This window comes from Fukomys damarensis, unplaced genomic scaffold, assembly GCF_012274545.1.
Source record: "Fukomys damarensis isolate Sample0158 unplaced genomic scaffold, DMR_v1.0_HiC HiC_scaffold_15, whole genome shotgun sequence".
In the NCBI taxonomy this organism is placed as follows: domain Eukaryota; kingdom Metazoa; phylum Chordata; class Mammalia; order Rodentia; family Bathyergidae; genus Fukomys; species Fukomys damarensis.
In genome coordinates this window covers 2,223,794-2,237,657 of record NW_022900927.1, presented here as the reverse complement: position 1 = coordinate 2,237,657, position 13,864 = coordinate 2,223,794, and the positions used below count along the sequence as shown (strand labels likewise).

At 44.5% G+C, this 13,864-nt stretch overlaps 1 protein-coding gene across 2 annotated transcripts in view; it reads left to right on the top strand.

The window, feature by feature from the left end:
* Tmtc1 (transmembrane O-mannosyltransferase targeting cadherins 1) overlaps positions 1-13,864 on the top strand; it is a 215,788-nt gene that overhangs the window by 171,758 nt on the left and 30,166 nt on the right. For both annotated transcript variants that reach the window (XM_010628972.2, XM_010628971.2), the window contains exon 11: positions 10,191-10,299. In XM_010628972.2, coding sequence (XP_010627274.1) covers positions 10,191-10,299 — 109 coding nt within the window. The remainder of the gene's footprint in view (positions 1-10,190; positions 10,300-13,864) is intronic.

The window sequence follows — 13,864 nt, the reverse complement described above, 5'->3', positions numbered from 1 at the left end:
GGCCTGCAGGGCCTGTACCAAGAATCCTGTGGTGAAATGGAGTCTGCCTGTAGGGCTGCTTTGCCTCCTCTTGGTGTGGCTCCTTAGCAGTTGTACCAGCGTCCCCTAATTCTTTTCTTCTACAGACAGGGCCTATTCCCCAGCCTGGAGCTCTTCTGCCATGCCACTTGTCTTCCGGGCAGCATGATAGGTGTATTGATCACTTTCCCATAGCCAAGACACAATGCCCAATGCCTGCAGCTTCAAGGAGGAAAAAGTGCATTCTTACTCATGCTTTCAGTGTGTTCAGTCCATGATTGGCTGTCTCCAAGTCAGAAACAGCCTTGGAGAAAGCCTGGTGAAGGAGAGCTGCTCAACCCATGGCAGTCAGCAATCAGAGAGAGAAGGGAGGTGCCAGAGACGCGTCGTACATTGTGCCCTCTGTGAGCATCTTCTCTGCCAGTCCCCACTGTCTAACAGCACGTTCAGCTCTGAGCTCGTTAGTGGACTCAGTCTAGTCACCTTCCAAACCCAGGGACAACACTGGGATAGTTTGGACCTAAATGATCGCAGAAGGGCTCTGCGCCTTTATCTTGCCCGCCACCTCCATCCTTCAAGTGGAAGGAACAGCAGCGCCTGAACTTCAGTGGCCACTGTGACTGTGCCTCCTCCTGTCTAGGACGGCCAGAGAGTGGAGACTGTCACTCCTCTTAGACAGGAGCTGGCTGTACCGGCTATGTGCCAGTCCGCTGTGTGGTGGGACTCTTGGCCAGCGCTTCCTGTCACCCATGCTCCCACTTCACTGCCCCGTGACTCTCCTTGGATAGCCACTGGTAGGATGCCATGAGCCAGAGTCTCCGCATATGTGTACGCATATGTGAGCTTGGGAGAGCAGTCTTTTCTTGTAGTACCTCCAGGTTTTTGCATACCTAGTGGAGTAACCTCTTCCTTCATGAGTACTGAGCACTATAATGCATGCAAACACTTCACATAGGACCAAGCACCCAATAAAGATAATAATGTTGAACTATTTATTAATTATTTATAACCCAAGGACATAATTTCTTACTTCTGATTAGAAGCTCAGCTTCTTGGTATGTAGTCAGTAATGAGACCGAGTTAGTCATGCCATTGGTCAGCTTTATGTAGCACTCAACTTCTCCAAGACTTGGATTCCTTCTCCTTAAAATCAGGGATAGGACCCTCAGATCCCACAGAGCTCTAAGGAGCAAGGATCCCTTGCTTTCTGTGACCACAGGTTCCCAGCGTCCTCAAGGAACCATGACAGAAGGCCATTAGGGGAGAACGTGAACGTTTGTTGTCAGAGGTGGGACTGGTGCTGTGGCCATGTCCTGCCTTTCCTGACTGGCTGCAGAGTCGGGTGGGGAGGAGCAAGTGGAGCTCACGTTGCTCACATCCTCCTGTGTCCAAGCTGTGTGGAGATTGCTGCATGGGTTCATCAACTCCATCCTTACAGGGACATGGAAGGTAAGGACTCACAGATACCCATCACAGATCTAGTCAGGGAGGTTCCTAGAGGTGGACCACCGCACCCAAACCATTGGCTCAGTGTAGGCTGCAGCCAGCCTGAGTCTAGCACCAGGGATCCCCTCAGGCCCTTCGTCTGTGGGGCAGATGAGCCCTGGCTAAACTCAGCTGTTCCTGCTGCCAGTTTGTCCAGCTCCGCGTGTGGAGTGATGTTTTTATGCTCTCAGGCCCCAAGAGGGTTTGGCGTGTCTGTTTACGAGCTTTGAAATGATGCTGGCTTAGGAATGGTTTTGCACTTTGAAGTGACACTGTTTGGGGCTGGTGTTGAGCTCTGAAGTCGCAGGGGCTTGGAACTAGCTCTGCCTGCCCCTGTGACACAGAACTGGCTCTAAATGCAGGGGCAAAGTTGCCATGGCACAGGGTCCTGCTGCTGGGTGCAGAGCAGACAGTGGAGACACCAGAGCTGTTCCAGAGGAGGAAGGGAAGATACTCAGGTGCATTTCCAGGCCTGTCCCAGCACTTTCCGTCTGTCTGCTCCTGTCTACAGCCAGGCTGTGGGAGAGGGTGTATGACCCATTCTCTGAATTTCAGCTATCAGGAGTATGATTCTGAATTGAAAAAAGATCTTTTTTATTCTTTACTAGCACATGATGTGAACGTATCCTCCAAATTATTGTAACTGACATCCGTAAGACGCTAAGCAGAGAGATCAGGGCGAACCTCAGGAAATAAGGTGCTCTGTCTGTCGCATTATCCGGATGGGATGTGCTCTGTAAACTTGAACACAGCGCTGCACAGCACATTTCCAGCTCTCTTCTCCTTCATCACGGGAGTGGTAGTAGAGCTGTAGGAAATGTGCACTTTAAAAGATCATCCCAGTCAGCTGTTTACAACTCGATTTTCACAATTCAGTTCTTTAGAAGGGCTGGTAAAGGCTGTCTGCCAAAAAAAAAGAAAACATCACAGACTCTTTTGCATTTGTGAGAGGCATCATTTTTGGAACCAGTACCGGCATAACACAACAACAAAATACCCAGTGAAGGCATAGTCGTGAAGAGGGCTGCCGAACACTTCGAGTCCACGCTGTGGTTAATGGGCAATTTTATAGCTGTCAGGTAGATCATCAAAGCCATTTATTTCTGTTACTGGCACTTCCCAATCTCTCCTCAGATGTCAGTACTTTTTTAAAACAAGCATCTGCTGTGCTTTAAATTAACGTGTTGTGAGATTTTAGACAGGAATCCAGGAAGTTTTCTAAATTGACAGACTTCACAAGTCCTTAATTACTGAATAAAAATGTGAGGCTTAATTTGCTTCTGCTAAATATCTTTCATTGAAATAGAGCCAGGAGACTGAGAGGGTGCAGCGTTTTTGCTTAACACATGAGAGAAACAGTTCCAGTGCCAACATGGCAAGGGGGCTCCCTGTGGGGCTGCAGGTGTTTCCGGGTGATGCTGGCACAGTTTGAACAAGTCGTCATTCCTACTTCGTGTTCCTCTTACGAAGCTGGTAGTGGTGGTGACTGGTTCCAGTAACCCATTCTCAGGATTTTAGTCTTTTGGAAGTTCCTAGGAGGAAATTTAAGAGAATTTTGCTGCCCCCCTAACCGCCATGATGAGGTTTCTGTTATCATGACGGTGCTTACCTGGATGTGACAGGATGCACAGAGGAGGACACAACGGCACAGTGCCTGAGAGTCACCACTGCCTCTGCCAGCGGCAACATCTCCAGCGCCACCCCGCCTGCACATGCGCCTGTAGTGAGGCAGATCAGCCCACCGGTGAGCTTTCTCTGCGGCCCAGCATGTCTGTCAGAGGGAAGCTGCTTCTCCTTGTCTAGCTTTCACGATCCTATTACCTTTAGCCTCTTGTCCTTCAGGCAGATCCCATGCACAAATCAGAGCCAAGTCTCTTGCAGTGTGAAGACCACCCTGGGCAGAATCATCTGAGGCGCTCATTAGGAATGATGATTCTGCCTTGTGAGAGGAGCACACCTCTACTCCCAGCTACTTGGGAGGCTGATGCAGGGAGATACTGAGCTCTAGGCCAACCTGGGCAATGTAGGGAAACTGTCTCAAAATTTAAAGAGTTTGGGATGTAGCTCAGGGGGAGAGCATTTGCCTAGTGTGTGAGGGGCCCTAGGTTCAGTCCTCAGTAATGCAAAAAATGAATAATTGTTCCTGGGCTCTCAAGACCTACTGAAGCTTCAAGGCCTAGAATCCTGCATTTTACAAAATACCTGGGGTTTTTAAGCACTAAAATTTCATAAAGATTGATCTGAGGGAGAAGTAAAGGTAAGGTGTTTTAGGTGGTAGAGGATTGTAGTTCCTCATGCGATGGCTGTATTTGACTGACAGGGAAGCAGGGTGCTGAGAAACGATGATACCGCCCTGTGTGGAGCGGCTCTCCACCTTCTGCCTTCTCTCCTGTCTGTGGTTCCATCAGTGCCAGCCAAGTCCTGTTACAGAAAGAAGCTGGCAGAGTCCTGAGAGTGACCTTAGTTTCCAGAGGGCTTCGGGGCATTTCTTTCTGTGACTGCACTCTCGATCTCTGGGTATGCACTGGGGCTCAATTTTATCTGTTTCCTCAGCAGTTGTGAGCCAGTTAGCTCAGGCCTTTTCTGTATAATTCAGAGAAACTGACTGGACTTACTAACCCGTGTCACCACTTGATTAGTTCAGAGGAAAATGTTGTTGCAATATTTTTCCGCTTCTGTTCACCTGTCATGTGGGTCAGGATGGCTCCCAGGGAATCCCACATAGACAGGACTGGCATGGACAGTGGGCTTCTGGATTCCCTAAATTACTCACCATAGAGCCAGATGAACATATTGGGAAGTTGTAACGCCTTCCAACGCTGACCCCAGGGTGAGTCATTCAATTTGAGTGCATAGGAAGTTTCAATTATTAAGAGATTTCATATTGTCTGTTTGAAATCTCCTGCCCCCATTGTCCTGCCCGCCCCTTTTAACACGGAAGTCATTGCTTCCACTTTCTTGTCTGTAAACCTTCTGGTTTAATTAAAGAAGAGGTTCAGAATGTGCCTGGGTTTTATAGCCTATTTTTCCCTTGTTAGCAGTCATACCCTTGGAGTACAGGTCCTCTCCTCACCTAGCTTCCTAGAAGCCAGGTCCCTCTGCCTTGGTCTCCATTCCCAGGCATCCTGTAAAGTGAGGCACCCAGGGATTGCATTTTTACTGGTGTTATTTTACATTTAATATGATGCTGCTAATGTACGTTATTGCTTTGAAGATATGCCCTAGTAATACACACAAAGAAAAATCACTAATTTAAATTTTTTGCGTACAGTTTGAAAAGTAGAGGTATATTACTTGAGGAGATTTCAAAAATTCCTCGTTCACCTTTAAAATTCTAAGAAGGGGGGCCAGGGATTTAGCTCAGTGATGCCACCAGCAGTCTCACAAGCGCAAGGTCCTGAGTTCAGTCCTGGGTACAAAAATAAAAAAAAATTAGAAGGGAGAGTATAATATTATATGGTTTGATAAAAGCAAAATATATATACAGTACTCCCTACCATGCAACTGAGGCACAGGAAGCTCAGCCCTGTCCTGGTTTTTAAATCTGTACTTTTCATTACTCTACAATGCCTGCCAAGAACTAGTACAGTGGACCCTTGACTTACAAACTCAAATTATCCCTGGGGGCTGGTTGTAACTCATGTTGGTCAATTGAAGGCTCAGGCTCCTCTACACAGTATTCAAAGTCTCTCTCCTATACACAGGCAGATCTCAGTGGCCCAGGATTTCTCAGTGAACCCCACACAGGAAAGGATGCTGTCATGTTCCTTCCAGAACTCTTTAAGGGTTAAATCTGTGTCTGAGAGCATCAGGAAGTACAAGTAGCCAGTGTTCAAGTCATGACTCAAGATTTTGGTTGTAAGTTAAAACTAAAACTCTGGCCTCAAGTTGTTCATACATCAGGCTGGTTGTAATTTGAGGGTCCACTGTAATTGAATGTTGCCTTTGTGATCTCACAAGCGCGGGCTGTTTCTTTCTTCCTTAATATCGCTTCTATAATGAAAGCGCTGTGGGGACGATTATGAAGTGGCTACTTATATTATCCTTCCCTGTCAGATTTTATTAGAATATCAAGAAACTCACTTAAGGAAGTTTACATGGATCTAGAAATAAAGATAAATAAATAAATAAAACCATGCTTTTGCAAAAATTTTTTTAATTTTAATTACTTAAGTGCAATCACTGAATTTCTACTGCATGCAGGTCACTGTAATAGGTACTAGGATTTTAAAGGTAAGATGGATAAGAAGCTGCCCATGAAGGGGTTCCGAACTAGCAGTGGTCACAGAGCGTTCGAGGAAGGCCTCACGGAGTAAGCACAGCCATGCAAGTGTGGCCTTCAGTGTGCAGATGGATTTGAAGTTCTCACTTGGTGTCCCATTGTTAGAGTAGCTGTGTGATAGAGTAAACCACCTGAGATCTCTAAATCTGTTTTTAATTTTGGTTGGGATAGTAGTTGTTGGTATTATTGTATAAATCTTAGGATAATTATGCCCTAATACATAATGAGCATTAAAATGTGCATAGATATTGTTTAGCATGTGCTTGACAGACAGTTTAGGAACAACTGTTGTGCACCTTGCAGTTAGTTGTATGCAATGATGGGTTGACCTGCACCTGCAGGAGCTGGGGTGGGGGTCCCCTTCACATGTTGCTCAGGGCCTGGGAGAAGGAGAGAGCCTGGTTCATTGAAATGTGGAGAGGGAGAGCCAGAGGTAGGTGCCCTTGGGAACCAGGTCAGAGCTTTTGGAAAACAGTTCCCTACCATCATGTTTTTAAATGGACACACACACACAGTAGACATAGATAGACGCTGATAAACATGGATATAAAATTGACGTAGGAACTCAGAGTATCCCTTGTTCAAAATGCATAAGAACAGAAGTGTTTCACATTTATAAGTTTTTCAGATTTTAAAATATTTACATAGATTTTACTGATTGAACATATCTAACTCAAAAATCCACATTCCTTCTGCTCCAAAATGCAAAACTCCTTGTGAAATATTTGAAAAGGTTAAGATTTTGGAGCATTTTGGATGTCAGACTGTCGGATTTAGGGATACCTCACCTGTATAGATGTAGATACAGACTCAGATACAGAGACGTACATGTACAGTGTGTGTTGTTTTTCTAATTATGTTACACACTTAGGAGTTCTGATGAGGAGATTGTGCTTTGATGGGTGAGTTGGAAAAACCTTCACTAGGGGGCCGGAAATTGAGTGTGAGGTGCCATGCTAAGAACGCCCCACAAGAACCACAGCCCTGGGACAAGTCTTCTCTTGCTTGGATACAGGGTAAATCTGTTTTCCCGTACTGTGACTCAAGGAGATTGGATTCAACTACAATTCTCAAATCTGAATGGTCATTTATAAAGAACTTCCTGTTAAAAGATCCAGCTTATCTTAAAACTAAAATTAAAAAATGTGGGCTAGGGATGTAGCTCAATGAAAAGGCCCTGGGTTCAGTTCCTAATAAAAGAAGGAAAGAGCAACAGTGCCAAGTGATTTTTAAGGTAAATAGAGAGAGAGGCCCAATGGAACAGATGACGTCTTAGGTTCGACAGAGCCAACTCACAGGGCCACCCAGTCTGGCTGGAACTGCGTCCCTCTGTGTGTCTACAGTTTTGGTCAGAACCGTATTGTAAACTAGAGGTAAGAGTCTGTTTGTAGACAGTTGAGCATTAGTGAAGATTTTTGTGGAAAGGAGTATGTTGAAAGTGAAGCTCTAGAAAAATTTCAGGTGTCTATATGTAGTAAAAAGCAAAGCAATTAAAAGCAAATGTGTGAAGTAAGGTGTTAATAAGCAAAGCAAAATAAGGTGCATTCTGGACTACAGTAGTCCAGTGGAATTGTAGGACTCTTGCCCACTTTTAAACTGGGATAATCAGACACGGTTTGTGATGAAGTTTCGTCCTCACATGGTAAGCATATTGCTAAATAAGGAGGTTCCATCCAGATGAATTTGTCTGCTGTAAGTTACTGTGTCAAAGCACATCTATTCCTTCAGCTCCCACCAAAAGGTGCACAAGAAACTGTAAAGAACAAACAAAACAAAAGCAAAAACCCTCTCTACTCCTCTGCCTCTCAGAATCCACTTACAATCACTTACTGGTTGTTTGGGTTTTGTTTGAAGAGCACTGTGACACACCCATTGAGCAGTAAGGAGTCCTAGCTGCCCTGGTGCCCCACGAGCATCAAGGCTCCTGAGACACACCAGCACCACCCAGGTGGCAGAGCCTTAGGAAATGCCCCCTGCCTGAGTCCTGGCATCTTATACAACTCAGCGACTATACTGATCGTAGGATGTGTTTCATCAGTCAGTCCCTTGAAGGATTTTTAGAGATAGCTTTTTTCTAAGGGATCTCAGTTCCCTGCAAGTAACTCTGAGGTTAACTTTTCCATCGTATCCTTGAGGTTAATGGACATTCTCAGGTACTGAGAGAGGAGGTGTTGTGGTAATTAATCTCACTGAGTTCACATAGAATAGGCCTAGCTTTGCTCTCTAAATGATACGACTAATGACCGATAAGTAGCATGAATTATTACTGTCAAATTGCTATGTGATTTTCCTCTGGCGATTTTGAAGACTGTCCAACTAAAACTTAGCCTGAGGGACTTAATTTTCAGCCTGATCCCTAAGTCTGTATTGGCTTCGGATTCTAGGAGGATTTCCAAATTAGTATTAGTAAAGATTCACGAACTCCTTGGAGGAAGAGTTCTGCTAAACTTTAAATCAGTTACCAGTATTTTTGTAAATACCTTTTCATTTTAAAGCATATTAATGGAAGAATTACTTCAAGGTATATTTTAGATAGAAATCCGGGTGTTTGCAAGCATAATGCCCTTCCACGAGTCTTGCAGACACTTTTGAGATTTTTGTCGACTGAGTGAATTTAACAAGAAAGCACTAAGAGAGCTGCAATGCAAATTCATTATGTGCCTCTTAAACCACATACCAAGGTTGATCCACTTAAGAACAGGTGTTAAATATTTTATTTTCAAAGATGTGAGCAGCCTATTCAGCGTTAGGCCCTAATAGGAAGGCAGTATGGAAGCCACCTCCACTGGGAAATAGCTAAGCATCTGGCACATAATAGACAAGACAAATGTTTCCTAATTCAAATCCTTAAATCCAGGATCTGTGTTGAAATCTGGCCTCCATACCCCCCCACCCCAAGCTGGTGATAGGCCATCCCCTTCTAGGTGAACTAGACTTGTAACAAGCTGCTTGCACCCTTCTGGAGCTCAAACTGGAGTCAGTATTAGCTTTAGCTCTGTGTAATTTCATCGTATAGAAATTGGACCTGTAGGGGATTGCAGAAGGAGCTACACCCAGCTGCCTTTGCTAATTCACAGAGCGGTTCTGCTGAAAGCTCAGCATAGGTGCAGATCACCTGGGAATCATTTGGAAAGTAATTAATTAATTAAATTGGGGCAGTAGGCCTGGGTGGGGCCTGAGACTCTGCGTTTCTGAGCAGCTTCCCAGTGATGCTGGCTTGGGGGGCCCCTAGGCAGTCAGAAGGAGCAGGTATGGCACGATGGGAGGGGACTCCTGAGGCCACTTCTCTGAACAGAGCTCGGTAATGTGGCTCTTCTGAATCCAGATTTCCTCATTAGAAAAATGAACGTAACAATAAAACAATCCCTACCACATGGGATTGTTGTGAGAACTACATTAATAATATTATGGGGAAATTTATGAGGCCCTATGGTACATAATCACTGCTGAGTCCATGAATAATAAAAACGTGAGTGCACGACCCTACACTGGTAGCAGTAAAGATAGGGAACATTTGGGCTGTGTGCCTGCTGTAGTCCAGGAGTTCCTGTTCTCCACTCTCTCCAGGCTGTTTGTAACATCTAGGGTTTCAAAAGGATGGGTGGCAAAGGTATCACAGGGAAGTGTACACTTTTGGCTTCACAGGCATTGATGTGAGGTCATGACCCAGTGTCTCCCGTGGTACTACCCAGAAAGAGACTCCACTTGGGCCTTGAGTCCACTTTGAGCTGAAGTTAATCACCAGGAGAACCCTCGAAGGAGGAAGGCAGAACCACTCCAATTTTCAGCAAAAGCTCATTATTGTTTGCCAGCTCATAGTTACAGTGTTTTCTAATTTTATGAAGCATGCATGCAAATTTTCTCCCTTAGACATAAAACCAAAGATGAACCTTGGTAGGCAGGCCTGGCTTGTCCCTTGGTCGGTGACTTAGCCACCGTCAGGAATCAGCCCGCAGTGATAGGATCAAAAATAGGAGCAGATCCTCTTCTGTACCCCTGTAAACTGGCTCCAGTGCTACTCAGAATGTGCCCCAAAATTGTTCATCCAAAAGTCAGTGTTTCTTGTTCACAAACTTGCAAAATATTAAGTAAAAAAATCTCAAAAAGTACATAGCAGGTTGGAGATTCAGCTCACCCGTAGAATTCTTACCTAATGTGCACAAAGCCCTGGGCTCAGTCCCCAGTACTGAGGAGAAAAAAACAGGATACAGCAAGAAATAGAAGGTACAAAACTCAGTTCAAAACCTGCCACGTCAGCTCCATCCACGGTCCAGTTAAACTCATTTTCAGTAAAATCCAGAATGAGTCAGTTAATCATTGCTAAAAGAAATGAGATTAAGTCTAGTCAAAGGATATAAACCAAGTGTTAACAAAAGATGTTCTCCGCCTCCCTTATTATCTGTAGGTCCCAGGAGAAAAAAGAAGAAGCTGTTGCCCTGCTGAAGGAGTCCATTAAATATGGTCCAGAATTTGCAGATGCATATTCAAGTTTAGCTTCATTACTGGCGGAGCAGGTAAGTGTTTTGACTTAATTTAACACAGTAGTTTTAAATATGACTGTTGAGTACATAAGTTAATGTTACACCAATGTTTGTCCTAATGATTTGACTAGGGACTGATAAGTTCATAGTGAACATCCAATCTTTATCTTAGTTTTCTCAACAGAAATCAGAAGCTTCCTTTTCTTACTCCAGTATTCCTTGTGCAGCAAAGGTGGCCTTCTTTAGACAAAGATGGTGCCTTACTGGTCCCTGATATATTCTCTGTTACTCTGGGACAAATCTGTTGAGAATATTGTATGACATTTGCCACTTTTATTGCTGTTGTCATATTTTTCTGGTGGATTGCTTAAGGGCCAAGTCCTGTGAACTCAGTGTGGCACGTAGTATTGGCAGTCTTGCAGGCCCTGTGTCTTATTGCCTGTGCAAAAATAACAGGCTTGCAGGGTGGATCCTGAGAGAACATTTTGCAGAGCACACAGCAGAAGTGCGTTCTGAATCCGTCCTTCTCACTTGTCTAAAAGACTTCATACCATTTTTTAGAATTCTGGACACATGCCCCTGGCTATGAGGAAACAGATGTAAGTTAACCTCCCTGTATGATACAGTTTTGTTAACACACACAGATTCCCTTGATAGACCTTAAATTCTGCCATCACACAATTGCCAGATTGTCTTTAAAATCAAACTTGACAGCTTTCAAGATGTCTCACAGCATTCACTCGACTTAAACACACAGAAGGATTTCATACTGCGGGTCGGTTACTTAGTGTCCAGTTTGCCTTCAGAAGAAATACTGAAACTTCCACCAAGAAGCAAAATTAGGACAGTCTATGAAGAGTTAAGGGACAAATATAACCTTGCTTTCTTGCTTGTACAGTCATCCTTCAGCGTCTGCAGAGCAGGGTCTCCGTCAAATGCCAGAATCTCTGTGCGCAGACCCCTAATAGAAAATGACATAGTATTTGCATCCTTCTTGTAACCTCTTCATATCTCTAGATTACTTACAATACTGTATCTAATATGAGGAGAATATTATGCAGATAGTTGTATTGTTTAGGGAATAGACAAATTTATTGCAGACACAATAGTTTTCTCTGAATATTTTAAATCTGCTGTCTGCTGGATCCATGGACAGAAAACCCATGGATACAGAGGCCATGTGGGCTTGCCAATGGGATAGGTGGGCTTTGGAGAAAACCTTTGTCTGTAGTAGATTATCTTCTTGATTTTTTTTTTCAGCTTTAATTGAGTTTATTGGTACATTTTAGGGATACAGTACAGTTACATTCATTTTTGGGATCTTGTACCTCTACATGACAAGTCTTGATTCTCATTTTTTCCCCTTACCTCTGCCTTCCCTTCACCCCCTCCTCCCCTCCCCATCTACAAACACTTTATTTTCCTCTTTTCATTCTCTCACATTTTTTTCTTTTCCCTTTTTACTCTTCCCCTACCCATCCCACCTTCCCTACACCTTTAGCTCCTTTCTTCCCATTTCTAAATGTCAGTAATCTTATTAGAATCTTATGCATTGTTGCAGATTATTCACACAAGGGAAACTATTCGGTATTTACACATGTGTGACTTATTTATTTCACTTAGGAGTATATCATCAATATGTATCCATTTTCCTATGAATGAATCTATTTTCTCATTCTTTATGGCTGAGTAATATTCCATTTCAGTGGTAGAATTCTCTTCTTGATTTTTGATTTGTTTGTTTTGTGGTACTGGGGATTGAAGCAGAGCCTTTGCACTGAGTTAGGTCCCCAGACCAGTTTTCATTTTCATGTTTTGAGACAGAGTCATGCTAAATCATTAAGTTACCCAGGCTGAGTGTGAACTTTCGATCCTCCTGCCTCAGCCTCCTGGAGTGCTGGGATCACAGATGTGAGCTACCGCACCCTCCTTCTTGCATGTGGTCATGTTCTCCAGTGTACACGGGCAGTCTTTAGCTGCCCTTGGCTTGTGTGGGAGTTAGGTATAGGCGGGTTTCTTGAAGAAGACATTGGTTCCATCCATCACCATCGCCATCAGTACCTTCTCATCCTGGCTTCTCCCTTCCCTGTGCCCTTGGCCTAGCTGGGGCTCGCAGAGCCTCAGGCCATCCGTCCTGCTTCCTGTTGCACTCACCATCCCCCACCGGGGTACTTCTCAACAGCCCAGTCCGTGTCACAAGGTCTTCTGGATGGTCCTCTGTGAGGGACTTCCCTCTGGCCACTGCGTCCTGTTGCCTCATTCTGCCTTTATCATCCAGTTTTCTTGTTACCCTCTCTGAGAACAGCTGTCTTAGCCCTCGCAACCTCCTGTTGCCTATGTCAACGTGGTCCTAGGTTTCTAGCCAGTGATTGAGCAAATGCAGCAGTGTGCACTGAAGAGCTTGCAGCCCTGTCACCGTGCGTGTCCTGAGTCTCACTCGGATGGACGTGATAGCCAGTGTCATGCTGCTCTGTGCCTGGATTGTGTCTCAGCATGATGACCCACCTTCCCGTGAGGACTGGGAGAAACCACACAGGAACCTGACTTCATCACTGCCACCAGCCGCTGCTGCAGGTTGAGGCCGTCTTCCAAGACGTCAGTGTGAAGACAGGAGGAGGAATCCGGCCTGCTTTAGTCTCAGGAAAGCTGAAACTTCAGAGTGATGGAGGAGTTTTGTTTTATTTTTAAACTCATGCGTGAAGAGTGATTGAGAGAGTAGCTGTGTCCTCCATCGCGCCTCTGCTCGCTGCCCGTCGATGATGCAGTCCGCCTAGTCTGCTTCTCTCTTGTGTGGTCTTGGGTGTGTCGTTCTCAGTAATTTATTTTGTTCAGTTCACGTTTTATATTTTTGAAAACTGCTCCACATTTGTTGTGGAATTATGAGGTAAGAGGAAGTAGATAAACAAAGCTTTGTCTTAATAGCAGTTTGTCAGCTCTCGGGGAACATTTCCTGTTCTGCTAAAGGAGAGTGACTCTGCGGTCAGTGGGAGTGTTGCTTACGACACCACTGGGGCATTGCTCACAGATAGGAATGGACTTGACGTGCTCTCTCACCGCTCCCACTTCTTCCTTTCTTTCTTGCCTTAGAAGTCTCCCCGTTCTCAGAAACTGTTCGACCACAGTCCTTCCAACTTTCCCCCACTCCCTTCACGATGAGGTATTTTTTTCAAAGAGTTTCATTTATAGGAATCCTCAGCATGCAAAGCTAATCACGTGATTTTATGTCTTGAATTCATATCTTACATTAAGATTTAAGTATTAAATTTTCTTTTGGTGCTTCAGATTTATCTTCCTCTCTTATGAGTACAAGCTTAAGAAAACTGGCACCTTCCTTCAATACCTGTTCCCTGTTAGGGCTTAGCATAGATCACTGTGTAGGGCAGGCAGCAAACATTGGTTCTGGACTTCATCTGCTCTGGGATTCGGTTACCTGGGACCTGGATCAAGACCACTCTTCATAGTAAATAACACACAGATGAGCCAGGAGGTCAGTACCTCACTGAGCCTCAGTTTTCAAATCTGAAAATTGGTAAGTATTCTGAATTAACCTTAATGTAGCTAATGGCTCTTAACTTTTTTTTTTTTTTTTTTTTTTTTT